Consider the following 17779-nt stretch of genomic DNA (forward strand, 5'->3'; position numbering starts at 1 on the left):
GCAGGCGTAAACGAAAAAGTCCCTTAACTTATCTCTCGAGAATCCGAACATTTGATATTATGTGAATGATGTCACCCTGTTGACTTAGCTATGAAAAAGTCACCTCAAACAAATTCAGCTATAAAAGGAAAAACCCCACTGACAAAAAGACCAATTCATCGCATTACCAGACCAAATTGGCTTAAGATAGAAATTGCCTTTCGAATCACCTTCTAGATATTAATGGAATAAACTCGCCTTTTTCGTATTGGCCGTTTTTTCTGTAAATGCTCAGAAACTGTTGCATTTAAAAAAAAGTTCGCAGTAGATAGGTAGGAACTTAGAAAGCACGGCCAACAATTGAGTCACAAAGCAATGAACAAAATTGCCTGCTAAGGGACTCAGTATCTATTGGTTCAATATTCGGCGCCATAAATTTTGCCCTGCTATTTAGACCTTTCGATCTTATCGTGCGTCACTAGTAATTGCTTTCGATAGAAATTACAGTAAGAATAATTACTACCAGAGGGAGGATGTTTGATCGATTAATCTGATTTGGTTAATTAATCTACTAATCACTTGCCACTTCCTTTCGGAGATACGCTTTAATTGAATCAGAATGGAAAAAATTGTTTGAAGTGAGTTCCTTTTCTCGAGTGATAAACAATTGCTAAGTGCGGTTAGAGAGATCACGTGATTATCTGTATTAAAAAGACGTAGAACAAAAATAGAAAGAAGTAAAAGACCGCCACTAAACAAACAGTACCATTTATTAAGTAGCAATCTTTTCTAGCCAACTAGAGTCTTTTCCTGTAAATCAACCTTCTGAGCGTTTGTGCTTCATTGGCTACATTTAAACTGTCTTTTCCTTCTTTTCACTTTTTCCATCATTATTCTTTCTCCTTTCAGCCGTCTGCAACTCAGTGTCTTCCTCGTTAAAAGGGGCGACTGGCAGATGTCTTCGAGTAGGCTGAAACACAGATCATTAACATTCAACTTTGACGTCACTATGCCTCTTTCATTAAAAACTAATTTTTAATCAAGTTGAAATTGAAGCATAAACTGAGATCTTTTAATACATGACAGTGAACAAAGACGCTTTAATCCCGCTCTCATAAAAAGTCGGGCTGTTGCACCAGAATTTTGCTCCTCTGGTATATTGATATCCCCCTTTTTATCCGTGCTTACTGCAGCTCAATTGCTCCAGCAAAACTTGTATAAACATAACCGACTAAACGTCGGAAGAATTGCTCTCGAACGACTAGTGGGAGCTCTAATCAATTGCAGCCTGCTTCAGTCGGGGGGGGGGGGGGCTATATGAGACTAAGACAATCAAAAGTGGGCTATAAATAACCACATTAGAGGTTAAAATATACCACTATTAAGATTTAGAGTGAAAAATGTCACTAAATTTGGCGCACTTTTCATTTGACTTTTAGTATTAAATTGCCGCTAATTGAGTTCAGCTGCTTGAAATTGTGATTGAGAGAAAATTTTAGATCACACGAAACGCAAAAGGTCAAGGGCGTAAAAGTCACTCGAGAAGTCAAAACCGTCAAGCAAAAATTTTGCATTAAAAAACATAGCCGGTAGAATCGTCGTGCATTATAATCTCTAACCTAACCTTACCGAAATCACAACATCAAAATAGACAAGAGAAAAAAAAACAAATGTAGCCCAAAAAACCACATTTTAGGTCGGGGGGGGGGCTAGGTGGGGTGGGTGGGTAGATAGGGATAGGGGTAGTTGGGGGGTAAGATAGGGCGGGGGTGGGTAGGTAGGTGGGGGGATAGGTAGGTGGGTGGGTGGGTAGATAGGTTGAGGAGGTGGGTAGTTCTGGAGTAGTTGGGGGGGGGGAGCTAGGTGAAGGCAGGGGGTAGGGGTAGGTGGGGGTAAGTTCGGGGGGGTAGGTAGGTAGGTGTTGGGGGGTAGAAAGGTGGTGGGGGGGGGTTGTGCGGTGTAGTTTAGATAATTAGGGATGACTTATATAGGAACAAAAAATCTCAAAATGACCTCTTCACTTTGAACATTAACCAGCAGTTCCTAATTGCTATACATTACAACCGAAGCTACTGTTAAAGTCCAACTTTCGAAAACAGAAATCAACAATCAAAAATGGAAGTAAATGCTCAAACAGAAAGAAGTAAAAATTCAATTCATGAACAAACTTGGTTTCTGCTTAAAAAACCTGTAGAATCTCAATATTCCTCTTTGAGTCATAAAAAGACACATACGTTTACAATAATTGCTATGAACTCCGTTCAAGAGCAATTAATAATCTTTGTGCAGAGAACTTTTCTTTACCAAATTTGCGCTCGGAAAAAAGTAAAGAAAAACCTTAAACATAACCGACTAACGTCGGGCGAAGTGCTCTCAAACGACCGGCGAGCAGTTGGCTTCGTCAGTACATAACCACTGTTTAGTGAGGTTAGCTTTACCTTGATTGAAGGGGCGTGATGTTAGGGTAATAGACCACACGCCACATAACAGCCGCTGAAGTGCGGCATCAACAAAAGAGTTAAGGAGAAAGAGAGAGAGAGAGAGAGAGACAGAGAGATAGTGATAGAGAGTGCGAGATATAACGTGAAGGAGAAAGAGAAAAAAAGAAACACCATCCAACACACAGAGAGAGAACTAGGAATTTTTTCCATGATGAGTTTCGACAATACAACTTCAAGTTTTCTAGCCTTGTTAGTAACTAAATCATATAGAAACTGAAAGTTCAAAATTCAGAAGAAAAGTTTCCACATAACGCAGTTAAGAAAATGTTCAAAAATTTTTTTGACTCTGGGTTTTGTCATGTAACCCATCTGCAAGACTTAAAAAAACTTCGTTGGCCAGTAATGCTAGTCAAACTCAGAAAAGAACAAAAAAAAAATCAAAAATTTTAAAAACAACAGCAAATTTCAACAAAATCTTGCCAAAAATCGTGATATTATTATCTTCAGAACACCATTCCATTGTCTCAAGAGACTATCCAGTATCCCTATTTCAAGCCTAAAACAGGTTCGCTGGCCTACAAAGATACATACGCTTGGAACATAATTTTTCAAAAAAATTTTAATTAAACTTTATTAAAAAATTGCTAAAATTCGAGTCATTACATAATGAAAACCATTCCACTAACTCTGGAAACTAAGCAGCAGCTTACTATTAAACCTCGAAAGACGTCACTGGTGCACGAAAAAATGAAAATCATAAAATGTTCAAAAAAAACTTGAAAAATTGCATTTGGTTTTTAAAAAATTGCTCAAATTCGAGAAATTAATATCTTGAAAAACAAAACATTGCAACTGGAAACTATGCAGTGACCTATTACCAAAGCCTGGAGAAGTTTTCTTGCCTATTGAGGCTGGAAAAACCTAAAAATAATTTCAAAAAACATGAAGATTGCCAAAAAATTTTCAAAAAAATTAGCGATGTTAAAACCTTTAAAAACACTCAATTGCATCTAGAAATTATACAATAACTTATTATAAAAAACTAGAGGTTCCTTGTCTCTTGAGTCTAGATAAACCAATAAAATGACAAAAAACTTTAAAAACTTAAAAAATGCAAGTTTTATAAAAAAAAAAATCGATAAAATTTTTGATATTAAAAAGTTGAAAACTATTCTAGGGCCAGTAAAAATTTTTCGATAACGTATCATCAAAGCCTTTAGGAGGTTTCCTGCTTCCTGGCGCTGGAAAAACTTCCATAATGACAATAAATTTGAAAAAATTTGAAAAAAAAATCAAGTTTTATCAAACAACTTAAACCGTTCAATCTGAAACTTAAACTGAAATCAATCAAGTTAAAACGTTAAAAACCATTCTATTAAAATTAAAAACTATGCAGCGAACTATTATCAAACCCTTAAGGAGGTTTTCTGGATCCTGAGGCTGAAAAATGACAACAAATGTCCAAAAAAACATAAAATGCTATTTTTGTCAAAAAAAAGTTAAAATTCGTGATGTTAAAATTTTGAAAAAAATTTCAGTACATCTAGAAACTATAGAGTAACCTATTAACAAACACTAGAGGAGGCTCCTTGGCTCTTCAGGCTGGATAAACCTAAAAAAAGAAAAATTTTCAAAAAGCTTGAAAATAATTGTGAAAATTAGTATAAATTTGCGTGTATCTAGCGAGCGGTTGTTCCTCAGTAGCTAGCTACGGGGTGGGGGGGGGGGGGGGGGGGTCACGGGGGTTGCTGATGGGGGTGGCAACAGCGCGGTGGGGGGATGGCGGTAATAGTACGGGGGGGGGGTCCGTCAGTATCCATCGATGGTTCGTCAGTATCCACGGTGAGGGTTGGGGTGCACCTGGGGGCTGATGGGGGGGGGGGGGCAGCAGAGGGGTGGGCGGCAACAGCGCGTTGGGGGGACGGGGGCAGTAGTGCGGGGTGTCAACAGTGGGGGTATCTTCAACCTCTAAGAACCGCTGTTCACACCATAAGTATAAGACTCCAAAAACGTTTGAGCTGAAACAGAGCTAAAAGGCTCTAAGAGCACTTAATGCCCGCTGGGCGCTACCTGTTTATCCCGTTTTTGAGGACGAAAAGTCAAACGCGTCAGACGAAAAATCGGTCAATCACAAACCGCATTAAAAAAGACCGACAGGACTAATATAATTGCTACAAACTTCGTTTGAGAGCAATTAACTAGAAAGGTAATTGTACCAATAAATTCTGTTAGCACAGCACAGCCACAGCACCGCCATAACACCTTCCATAAGATAAAAAAAAGCAAAATAGAAGAGTTAACATAACCGACTAACGTCGGGCGAATTGCTCTCAAACGAACGGTGAGCGGTCGTTTGAGAGTCTCCAAAAAGTTTGAGCTGTGAAACAGAGCTGAAAGGCTCTAAGAGCACTTAATGCCCGCTGGTCGCTACCTGTTTATCCCGTTTTTGAGGACGAAAAGTCAAAAGCGTCAGACGAAAAATCGGTCAAGCGAAAAATCGCATTAAAAAAGACCAACAGGACTAATATAATTGCTACAAACTTCGTTTGAGAGCAATTAATAATACCGATTAATTACTGTAATATTTCTCAGAACTCAGGAAGAAATTCAAATGCCTCTTTTTGTTCAAGCCATACTTAATGGGTTGGGTATTTTTATGCTCATCTGCTTTCTGTTAGTCAATTTTGACCGATCGATATGTTTACCGCAGGAAGTTTTAATTAGAATGCCCATGAACCGCAAAATATTCTAATGATAGAGTTCACGAGTATTCCGTACGGTTAGGGTATAATTCAAGCTAACACTGATTGCTTCAGGAACTTTCCAGATATAGCGTAGACTGATTACGCTGTCTGGTTATTCATAGACCATTAAGGGTCGCTAAACTGTTTGATTTGAACCTCTAATTACCAATATATTGTTCGGCGAAATATTTTCGGATGCTCAGCTGTTTTGCACAAATTCAGCTAATTCAGCGCAAAACATGCCGTTCAATTTAGCCGATTCCGAAAGTGAAGATTTTGAGCCGATTTGAAATTTAACGGCAATGACCTAATGATTAGGTGCTCTTTCGTTCTACGCATTTATATCGAAGTAAAATATGTCAGCAATTATTTCAGCAAAGATTTTTTCTCAGCACAAAAAATGAGAAGGATGATTGGAAGATTTTTAAAGATAAAAACAATTCGCTAATTTTTATCCCTAGTGCATCGTAGGTATTAATAACCGTTTAAAATGAACTATTTGAGACGAGATCGTTTTGCTATTAATTTTTTGAACCCAAAATTATTCGATTACGAAAGATTCGACAGTTCTTGACTTTTAAAAATGGAATTTTCAGTAGAAACAAAAAAATTGTTTCAAAAAAAAAAATTGTTTCAAAAAAATTGAAAAAGCTGTCAGTGCAAAATCAAATCGTCATTACGAAACTATTTTAATACAACTTTCTAACATCAGAATTCGCTGTCCTGCTCTTCATTTGAGTCAAAATTTCCTTGGTTTGGTGATGCAGGCTTTAAAAAAGATATATTACCACTTGTACAATCATTTCCACCTAAATCAGTCAGTGTTTATAAAAAATAAGCATAGCCCGCCGATTGCCGGAAAATAGCCTCCCTGGACGCGCCTGATGCACATCGGGATTGAAACAAAAAGAAAAAAAAAGAAAAAGAGAAACTGAACAAATTCTTTTCTGTGTGAAAAGGTATTCATAGTTGGCGTGCAGTTTCAGTTTGATTCTAAAACTATACTTAATTCAGCTTATAAACTGAAAGCAAACAAGCTTAATACCAATGTCAGCTAGCAAACACTCTAACGAACTTTGATAACCTAATTATCAACTACTTAATGACCGGGCTTTATGGGTTTATCCCGTCTCTTTTATCGTTTGACTGGCAGACTTCATCACATTGCGTAATTGAACGCGTGAAAGAATTTAAAATCCATTCAGTTGAAACAATGAGTGAAGTAAGTAGGAGGTCAAACGTGAATATTGCGACTTACGTAAAACAAAAAACGTGATCAAAAGGTAAAGCCAATTAAAAAAGGAGAGCGTCTAAATAATAGCCGTTGAGAGGGCGACGGCGGCTATTGATAACAATTAAAAAATAAAATAAACAAAAAAGTACCATTTATTAAGTAGCAATCTTTTCAAGCTAGCTAGATATCTTTCTTGTAAAGCAATCTGAAAGTTCCTGCTTCATTGGCTACATTCAAACTGTCTTTTCATTCTTTAAACTTTTCACTTCATTATTCTTATTTCTTTCCGCTGTCTGCAACTCAGTGTCTTTCTCATTAAAAAAGGCGACTGGAAAAAGTCTTCGAGTAGGCAGAAACACAGATCATTCACATTCACCTTTGACATCACTATGCCTCTTTCATTAAAACCTTATTTTTTATCAAGTTGAAATTGAAGCATAAACAGATCTTTTAATGATTGACAGCACACAAAGACGCTTTAATTTCACTCTCATAAAAAGACGGGCTGTTGTCACCAGAATTATGATCCTCTGGTATATTGATAACCCCTTTTTATCCGTGCTTACTGCAGCTCTATTGCTGCAGTAAAACTTGTACAATAATCTTTGTGCAGATAACTTTTCTTTACCAAATTTGCGTTGGGAAAAAAGGTAACGAAAACCCTTAACTAGAAAGGTAATTATACCGATAAATTCTGTTAGCACAGCACAGCCACAGCACCGTCATAACACCTTCCATAAGATAAAAACAAAGCAAAATAGAAGAGTTATAATACCGATTAATTACTGTAATATTTCTCAGAACTCCCAAGAAATTCAAATGCCTCTTTTTGTTCAAGCCATACTTAATGGGTTGGGGATTTTTATGCTCATCTGCTTTCTGTTAGTCAATTTTGACCGATCGATATGTTTACCGCAGGAAGTTTTAATTAGAATGCCCATGAACCGCAAAATATTCTAATGATAGAGTTCACGAGTATTCCGTACGGTTAGGGTATAATTCAAGCTAACACTGATTGCTTCAGGAACTTTCCAGATATAGCGTAGACTGAATACGCTGTCTGGTTATTCATAGACCATTAAGGGTCGCTAAATTGTTTGATTTGAACCTCTAGTTACCAATATATTGTTCGGCGAAATATTTTCGGATGCTCAGCTGTTTTGCACAAATTCAGCTAATTCAGCGCAAAACATGCCGTTCAATTTAGCCGATTCCGAAAGTGAAGATTTTGCGCCGATTTGAAATTTAACGGCAATGACCTAATGATTAGGTGCTCTTTCGTTCTACGCATTTATATCGAAGTAAAATATGTCAGCAATTATTTCAGCAAAGATTTTTTCTCAACAAAAAAAATGAGAAGGATGATTCGAAGATTTTTAATGATAAAAACAATTCGCTATTTTTTATCCCTAGTGCATCGTAGGTGTTAATAACCGTTTAAAATGAACTATTTGAGACGAGATCATTTTGCTATTAATTTTTTGAACCCAAAATTATTCGATTACTAAAGTTTCGACAGTTCTTGACTTTTAAAAATGGAATTTTCAGTAGAAACAATTCTTTTGCGTTTCAAAAAATTCAAAAAGCTGTCGGTGCAAAATCAAATCGTCATTATGAAACTATTTAAATACAACTTTCTAACATCAGAATTCGCTGTCCTGCTCTTCATTTGAGTCAAAATTTCCTTGGTTTGGTGATGCAGGCTTTTAAAGAGATATATTAACACTTATACAATCATTTCCACCTAATTCAGTCAGTGTTTATAAAAAAGTAAGCATAGCCAGCCGATTGCCGGAAAATAGCCTGCCTGGACGCGCCTGATGCACATCAGGATTGAAACAAAAAGAAAAAGAAACTGAACAAATTCTTTTCTGTGTCAAAAGGTATTCTTAGTTGGCGTGCAGTTTCAGTTTGATTCTAAAACTATACTTAATTCAGCTTTTAAACTGAAAGCCAACAAGCTTAATACCAATGTCAGCTAGCAAACACTCTAACGAACTTTGATAACCTAATTATCAACTACTTAATGACCGGGCTTTATCGGTTTATCCCGTCTCTTTTATCGTTTGACTGGCAGGACTCACCACATTGCGTAATTGAATGCGTGAAAAAATTTAAAATCCATTCAGTTGAAACAGTGAGTGAAGTAAGTAGGAGGTCAAACGTGAATATTGCGACTTACGTAAAACAAAAAACGTGATCAAAAGGTAAAGCCAATTAAAAAAGGAGAGCGTCTAAATAATAGCCGTTGAGAGGGCGACGGCGGCTATTGATAACAATTAAAATAAAAAACAAAAAAAGTACCATTTATTAAGTAGTTATTGTTCGGCAAAATATTTTCGGATGCTCAGCCGTTTTGCACAAATTCAGCTAATTCAGCGCAAAACATGCCGTTCAATTTAGCCGATTCCGAAAGTGAAGATTTTGAACCGATTTGAAATTTAACGGCAATGACCTAATGATTAAGTGCTCTTTTGTCCTACGCATTTATATCGAAGTAAAATATGTCAGCAATTAATTCAGCAAAGATTTTTTCTCAACAAAAAAAATGAGAAGGATGATTCGAGGATTTTTAATGATAAAAACAATTCGCTAATTTTTATCCCTAGTGCATCGTAGGTGTTAATAACCGTTTAAAATGAACTATTTGAGACGAGATCATTTTGCTATTAATTTACGGAAGATTCGACAGTTCTTGACTTTTAAAAATAAAATTTTCAGCAGAAACAACTGTTTTGCGTTTCAAAAAAATTCAAAAATCTGTCAATGCGAAATTAAATCGTCATTATGAAACTATTTTATTACAACTTTCTAAGATCAGAAGTCGGTGTCCTGCTCTTCATTTGAGTCAAAATTTTCTTGGTTTGATTGGTGATGCAGGCTTTAAAAAAGATAAGTTACAATTTGTACAACCATTTCCACGGATATTAGTCAGTGTTTATAAAAAAGTAAGCATAGCTAGCAGATTGTCGGAAAATTGCCGCCTTGAACGCGCTTGAGGCTCATCGGGATTGAAACAAAAATAAAAAAAATTGAACGAATTTTTTTCTGTATCAAAAAGTATTCCAAGTTGGCGTGCAGTTTCAGTTGGATTCTAATACTCTACTTAATTCAGCTTCTAAACTCAAAACTAATAAGCTTAATACCAATGTCTGCAAGCAAACACTCTAAGGAACTTTGAAAACCTAATTATCAACTACTTAATGACCGGGCTTTATCGGTTTATCCCGTCTCTTTTATCTTTTGAGTGGCAGTATTCACCATATTGCGTAATTGAATGCGTGAAAGACTTTAAAATCCATGTAGTCAAACAGTGAATGAAGTAAGCAGGAGGTCAAACGTGAATATTGCGACTTATAGACAAAAAAATTGATCAAAAGGTAAAGACAATTAAAAAAAAGGATAGCGCCTAAATAATAGCCGTTGACAGGCCGACGGCGGCCATTAAAAACAAAAAAGGAAAAAAAAACAAGAAGAATTGCAAAAAAGTCATCATCTTTTAGTCAGACTTTAAATAACCCAAAAATCCACGTGCCAAGGCCTCTGTCCAAGTAGAACTTAAACATACCAGCCAGATTGCCGGAAAATAGCTGCCATTGATTCCCGTAACACCTATTGATATGGAAGGAACAGAAAAACGATGAGAAAATTTGATTATTGGACCAGAAAATTTTTAAAGTGCAAACTAATTTGATTGTATATTTCTAGTTACTACTGTTTCTCAATCATCCGAAACAGGGGCTAGTATCAATGCCAAAAAACATAAGAGATGGTAACATACTTATAGGAACTAAGTTCAAGTAGCGGGAGCGGGTATCTAAAAATGGGCTCTTTCGTTTTTTTGATTTCGTGGTTTGATACCATTTATGTTCATTTTAGACTGTTTTGCTGGGCAATTGCTGTCTAAAAGAATTTTGGGTAGAATGAGCGAAGAAAGAAACCAGCCTAGAGAAATCAGACGATTTCAAACAAGAAATTTAAAAAGCTGAGAACTAAGCCAAAGCGGAAAAAAATTGTTCCATAACGTAAAAAAAAACTCGATAGACTGTTCTACAATAAAAGCACAAAAACGGTCAAGAGCAACTTTTACATAAAATACACGTATAAAATTAATGCTTGGAACTCTCGAGAACAATTGAATTGTTGTCACTCGCTTGAAGACTGATTTTGTTTTAAAATCAATTCACAGGAACACAACTCTTCTTCATCATTGCATGTCGTTAAAACTCCGACGGGGTTACAGAATGCAGATAAAAACACATTAGGCTGGATAACTTAAACAAGTATTTCATTCACAAACCTCATTACTCGCATCATTTGTTAATGATCTTATTAAAATTTTTTATTCAATTTTGGATACATGGTTAGACAAGAAGAACTGCCAACATAGTACCCAGTTTTTAAGAAGTTTATTTATGAAAATTACTTATGAAAATTAATTTTTAAGACATTCACGGCAATTAAATTGTAGCTATTTAGAGGTTTCAAACCACGATTTTAAGCAGATAGTACCGAAAGTATTTTGATGTCATTTTGGAGCTGAACATACTCCTGTTTCGGAGTGAGACCACTTAGGGGCTAGATTCAATACCAATAAGCATTAGAGATGGTAACTAGGAACAAAGTTCGAGTAATGGGCATCTAAAATCGAGCTTTATCTGTTTATCCCGTTTCTTTTTCTGCTTTCGTGTTTTGATACTGACTCTGTTCATTTTGAATTGCTTTTCCGAGCAACTGCTGCCTAAAATCACTTTTTAGCAGAATCAAAGAATAGTGAAACTAGCCTAGAGAAGTCAAAAAAATTTCACGCAAAATGTTGAACAAGCTGTGAACTAAGGTAAAGCAAAAAACTTTTATTCGACGAAGTAAAAAAACACAGCAGGACAAGTTGTGACGTACAATTCAAAGAATTTTCATTGACTTAACAAAAAACTAGGCCTAGAACGGACTACGAGTGAATAGGAAAAGCAATTAATAAAAAAATCATTAAAAAAAACAGAAAATCAACGCAAAAATGCCGCATGTGAACAAAAAACCACTAGCGAGGAATGGAAATTTGGTTAAAACAAACAACTAGGCCTAGATGAAATATGAACGGATGAAAATATACATGAGTGCATTTGCAGTAGTATGTTAAGCGAAGTTGTACTAAACATCAAGGAAGCACTGTAGAAAGTTTGATCATTTACAATCCACCAACAGCTGCAATTTTGTTCACTTGTATGAAATTCTGAGTACGGACAACCCATGCCTTTAGATCTGTAAAAGAAAAAGTGTTCTACTGATGTAAATTATTGTTCCAACCTACTGGTGGGGGGAGGAGCTATATACTCAAATGGGTTTTTTTTGTTCAGTCAATTTTGGCCGATCGATATATTCATCGTAGAGAATTGAGACTGGTATCAATAGAAAACCCGTCCAGCGTAGAAAATAAAACCATAGCAGGACAAGTCCTGGCGTATAATTCAAAAAATTTTCATTGACTAAACAAAAAACTAGACCTGGAACCGACTGTGAGTGACTTGGAAAAACCATTTCTAAACAAATCAGATCAAAAATATATATAAAAAAACAGAAAATCAATGAAAAAATGCCGCATGTGAAAAAAACCATTAGCGAGAAATGGAAATTTAGTTCAAACAAAAAACTAGGTCTAGAATGAACTATGAATGGATCGGGAAAACGATTTAGAAAAAAATCTGGACCAAAAATTCGAAAAAAAAACAAAATCAAAGCGGAATTGCTGCATGTGAACAAAAAACTACTACCGAGAAGGCGAATTTTTGTTCAAACACCGTTTTCTCACTCTACTTTGAAATTAGAGCAAAAAAATTTCACGCCGCAAAACCCCTCGCTTTTTCGCTCCACTTCACCTTTCGGCGTGACCAAAATCATTAATACAATTTGACTTCAAAAAATCAAGAAAATGTGTGAACAGATCTCAAAGAAACATAGCCGGAAAAATTAATACAAAAAGTAAAAACAATAAACCAAATCTGTTAAAATATGAGTAAAAAAACCTGATAAATTGAGGTCCGGAAAAAACTATACCTGCAAAAGTTAGTTCATCAAAACGACCAGTACTTACTAAAACCACTTATGTGAATACTTAAAAAAATCTTGAGGCCAAATTATGAAAAAAGCTCTTATAATTAACTTGCGCTAAAAAACTGAAAAATTTAAAAACTTTTTTTATAATAAAAAAGCATATAAACTCAAAGAAAAATTCTTTAAAGCCAATAGGGTATCCAGGTGCTCGCAAAACAATAGGCAAGTCATAATAGATTCCAATTTACGCCATTTTTTGTCATATTTCCCGCCAAAAAATGCATATCCATAAAACTTTAACCAATTGTTATCTAGAATTTTCTCAAGTAGAAGAGGTCTTTTCAATACCCATTTGAGCCAGTAAAACAAAACAATCGTCAAAAGAACGCAAAAAATAGCCGAAAATCGGCAAAATACATGAAAAAACTCCGAATTAGCATAAAATTCATGAATTTCCAGAAACCTTCAAACCACTACCAAAACCAGCCTAACATTAAAACAGAACTATATCAAAACCTCTTCACAAAAAATTAAAAAATAACCTGCATTAAAATGCCGCACGTGAACAAAAAAACTTCGCTCGCTTACAGAATGATTTTTCACACCTCATTTTTTCGCTCTCTAGTAAACAGCGATATGAACAAAAAAAACCACTCTGTTTTCGCTCCACTCTTCATTTTGTTCAGCAACAAAATCACTCCAATTTTTTTTCACGCGTTTCATTTCCCGCTACAAAAATCACTCCAGAAAATTGATTAAAAAAAGGACTTCTCCAATACTCCTCTTCGAGGAATGCTATAATAGCCGACTGCGAATTTGAGGCGGCTATTAATAAAGAACCGCCCTTCACACCATGAAATTGTTTCCTCAAAATAGTTTCAGTGAATCGCATACTTAGAGACTAGGGCTAGTAAAACGTAAGGCTCAAAGATAGCTGCTCGGCCACCTAATGCCTTCCAGGCTTTACCTGTTTATCCCATTTTTGAGAAGAAAATTTTTAAGAAGAAAACGTTCAGAAGAAAAATCGGTCAGGCGAAAAATTGCAAAAATGCAACCAGAATAATATAATTGCTACAAACTTCGTTTAAGAGCAAATAACAAAACCCTAAAACATGGACCCCGCTTAAATCAAAATCTTCGAAGTTGTTATTTGAATTTATTTACATCTCAGCAATTTCATCACAATTTGAATTTCCTTGACTCTCTCCACGAGATTTACAAAAAAAGCAATACAATCCAGTTTTTACATGGGAAAAAGATAGAGAAGTAGAAACAAAGCATTTTTTGCATATTAAAAAAAACGAGCACAATTACAGCCGGCTAAAAAGTTCACATTCCATTAAAAACTGACCCAACGAGTCGACTGTGTAGGAGGAGCAAAGAAATGGTTCTCTGGTTTCCACCAAATGTTCATGTCACTTGAGAAAGAATTTCCGTTTCCGAGTCCAACGCTCGTCCCTTGCTCATATCCTATGGGACCATACCCATTGCTCCTTGGACCAAAAGTGTGCTCCGGTATTAGTGCATCTCTGTCCCAAAGCCTGGAGATGTCTGCATTAGAACCCAATTTCTCTCTTGATCCAAATGAGCTCTGAACCGTTTCCTCATTTGCTTCATTACTGGATTCGTTGAACTCGAGCAGCGGCAAGGGTGCCAGCTTAGAGTTCCAAGTTGCGTTCCATCTAGCTTCATTCGCTGATCGCTGTTCAGAACTCCAAATTGACGAATTGTCTATAAGCAGGTTCTCCGCACTTGTTGACCGACATTGTGTGATTAGTTTTTCGCCATCTGGACCAAAGTATTTGCTCTGTTTTCTGTTTACAGTTGCTTCCAGAATCTCCACATCCCTCGTTTTAACCTTTTCGCCTATATGCTTATCTTTGTTTTCAGAGGAAAATTTGGATCCAATGGGTCGAGGTGGCCAGATTGGTTCAGCACCTTTGGACACGCTTTTGAGACCGCAATACCTCTGACGTTGCGAAACAAGCTCTTCGTCACATTGTTCTGCATCTAATCCAATCGGAGCCTCATCGGAATTGTTGAAGAGTGATACCTTGAAATCAACTCCTGGCAAGTAGGGATCTGCAAAAAAGTCAAAATTATAGACAAAAAAACAGGCGTGGAGTTCAATTTGAACTTTCAGATGAATAATAACTATGAATATAAACCCTCCAAAGCGAGGAACCACTGAGGGCAGCTCTTTGATAACAATATTTTTTAAGGCAGCTGCAAATTGCAAAGATACCCGACATATTGCCAGAAAATAGGCGCCATTGATTCTCATAACCCCAATAAGGATTGAGGTTTGAAAGAACAGCAAGAAATGGAGAAATTGATTGATGTACAAAAACATTTTTCAAAGTGCAAACTATTTTGATTTAGTTTCCTTGTTAGACATACACCTGCTTCTAAATGAGAGGATACATGGGGCTAGTATCAAAACCAATAAGCATAAGAGATGATAACAAAGACTTATAAGAACTAAGCCAAGTAGTTGGGATCTAAAAAGGGTATGAGTTTATCCTGTTTCCTTCGTTTTTGATTTCCGTGTTTTGATACGAACTGCTTTTTGTTAGACGAACTGTGTTTTGCAGATGAACTGCTTTTTAAAAGCTCTTTGAGCAGAATGGGCGAAAAATGAAACTAACCTGAATAAATCAAAACGATTTCATGCAATGTTGAAACAGCGGCAAAATGAGAAATGGAAACAAACAAAATTTTATTCGACGAAGTAAAAAAAAAAGCAGGAAGAATTCCGGAAGCGATTTGAAGATGTATCCGCCAATAAAACAGCCTGTAAAATTACTAGTTTCTGATGGCAGTGAGCATCGGAAGAGAGAACAGACAGAAAACGCAATCGAAATAAGAAACTAACAAAAAAGTAATTTAAAAAACGAAAATTCAATTACGTTTTCAATTTCGTAGAAAAACCTTCAAATAACCGAAAAACCTTTGAAACGCTATCAAAACAACCTGAAAATTGTAACCTTTTAGACAACATAGAAAATTCAATAAAAAGCTTGATAAAGCCGCACATGAACAAAAAAATTGCTCGCTTAGCAAAAAAATTTTACGCCTACATTTCTCGCTCTGTTTCAAAAGAAGACATGAACAAAAGAATCACTCCTTTCTCTGCTCTTCGAATTTGTTCACTGAAACAAGTTTTCCAAACTTTATTCACTCCCTGAGCATCCGGTTTTCTTGCTCAACCACTTATCAAAAAAAAACAGATAACCATAAAGCATCGTCGAGTCTTGAAAATTAGCAGGACAAGACTTGCCACAATTCAGAGAATTTTCATTGATTTATCAAAATACTAGACTTAATAGGGACAAAAATGGATTGGTATTACCAGGTAGCAAAACTTGAAAATCAAAGTCGAACTGCTGCATGTGAACAAAAAATCACAACCAAAAAAGCGAAGTATTGTTCAAATACCGTTCCCTCGCTCTACTTTTTGGAACGAAAAAAATCTCGCCGCAAAACCACTCACTTTTTCGCTTTACTCATTTCAGCGTGACCAAAATCACTTTTTCAATTTGACTTCAAAAATAATGAAATTGTGTGAACAGATCTTAAAAAAAAACTACTCAGAAGATGTCCAGAAACGACTCAAAGAAAACAAACAACCACCCATTAAAAAAACTAGAGACCCCCTAAACTATTCATAAGAATTTAGAAAGTTTTCGCAACTCAATGAATCAAAGAACTTACAATCCATTTAGTCGAAATTGAGTGAGGTAAGTCAGGGGTCAAACGTGAAAACCGTGATTCATGAGAAAAAGTGATTGAAAGGTAAAGAGAAATAAAAAAACATAGGAGGAAGATTTCAGCAAAATTCTCGAAGCAGAAAACTGAACACAGGCATACTGAACTGCCTACCTAATTATAGCAATCCTAACCAAACAATAACAGGAAAATTAACTATTCAGAATATCTGACAAAAACTGGCATAACAAATTGCGATCACTTTTCATTCAGTAAAATACTACCCATTAACAGAAAACCAGCGAAGACTTTATATACAAAAAACCGAGGAAAGCGGAACCAAATGAAGGACCAAGTTAAACAATGAAATTCTCCACAAAATGAACAATTTCCAAAACATTATCTTGAAAAAAGTTATTTCCTCTGCATAATCACTTAATCAATGGCACCCTTTAGAAGCGAAATGAAGAATAGCTCTGAACTAAAGATTGAACACGAAAAACTACACAAAACGGAAAATCAGAGAAGATGCGAAAAATCAAATAAAAAAAGACAAAAATTGTTTATAACCAAACAAAAACTCTTTAGAAAAACTCAAAATCAATTACACTTATATCCAAAAGCAGATTCAAAATAATTATCGTATATATATTTGTATATAGATCTGTGTTTCAAAGCAGTTGTTGAAACTACTTTGAAACACAGATCTACCCAAGTGCAATAAAAATTTGAAGAAAATAAACTGGTAAAAAAGTCTAACATTGCAGAATGGTTTTAAAAACAGCTCAAAATTGAATCTTAACTGTTTTACTTGCTTCCGGTGGTCAAAATTCATCGATACGCACTAGTGCAAACAAACAACGTTCATTAAAATATAACCGGCAAACTGCCGGAACACCTGCGGAATAACTTGGGTGCCGTAAAATAAAGATAGCATCAGACACAAAAATGAGATAGAAGAAGTTATTCCGCCCAACTTCAAAATTTTAATTTAATGGGTGTTTATCATGAAAACAACTTTTGGGTGAAAAAAGATCAGACAAGGCAAAGGTTAGAACCCCGATCTACGGCGTAGTAATACGAAGCATAAACAACTAGGCTATCAGGCCCTTATCACCGCCTATTTTGCAGCCAATTTTGTTTTAGCAACAGACAATTTTTGAAAGCAAGCAATTTAGGTCAGCAAAAAGTAAGAAATTAAACTTGAAAACGTAAACCATAAGAACAACAACGCAAATAAGTGAATTAACTACTAACCTGACTTTGCAACAATATTTTCTACAGTACTATCAAAATAAAACAGGCAAAACACCCAGGAGCGCAAAAACAAATAATTCAGAAACAATTACAAGATTTCGATTTCAAAGAATTGGTGTTTTGAGAAACAAAAAATTCGCTTTAATGAAAACATTGACTTCACGCATCGCGAAAAAGAGTACACAATACAATACAAAAAATAGCCGCCGCTGAATCCCAGAAGCAAGATTGGAATTGAAAGGAGAAAAAGCTAGTGAAAAAATGATTTTTGTACAAACAATTTTGAAGTACAAACTATTTTGATGTCATTTTGGAGCTGAACATACTCCTGTTTATTTACAAAGGTTGAGCAAGAAAAACTACCCAAA

General features: G+C 35.7%; 1 protein-coding gene across 2 annotated transcripts in view; it reads right to left on the reverse strand.

Moving 5' to 3' along the window:
* Window positions 1-400: 400 nt before the first annotated feature.
* The window catches only part of LOC142358708 (uncharacterized), a 168528-nt gene continuing 151149 nt past the window's right edge, over window positions 401-17779 (reverse strand). The window contains exons 21-22 of one of the 2 annotated variants that reach the window (XM_075410236.1): window positions 13798-14528; window positions 401-949 (exon numbers count right to left, since the gene is read on the reverse strand). In XM_075410236.1, the coding sequence (XP_075266351.1) occupies window positions 833-949; window positions 13798-14528 (848 nt within the window). In that variant the 3' untranslated portion in view covers window positions 401-832. The remainder of the gene's footprint in view (window positions 950-13797; window positions 14529-17779) is intronic. The other variant, XM_075410237.1, reaches the window with a different exon arrangement.

The sequence above is a fragment of the Convolutriloba macropyga genome, chromosome 2, assembly GCF_964194025.1.
Source record: "Convolutriloba macropyga chromosome 2, txConMacr16.3, whole genome shotgun sequence".
In the NCBI taxonomy this organism is placed as follows: Eukaryota; Metazoa; Xenacoelomorpha; order Acoela; family Convolutidae; genus Convolutriloba; species Convolutriloba macropyga.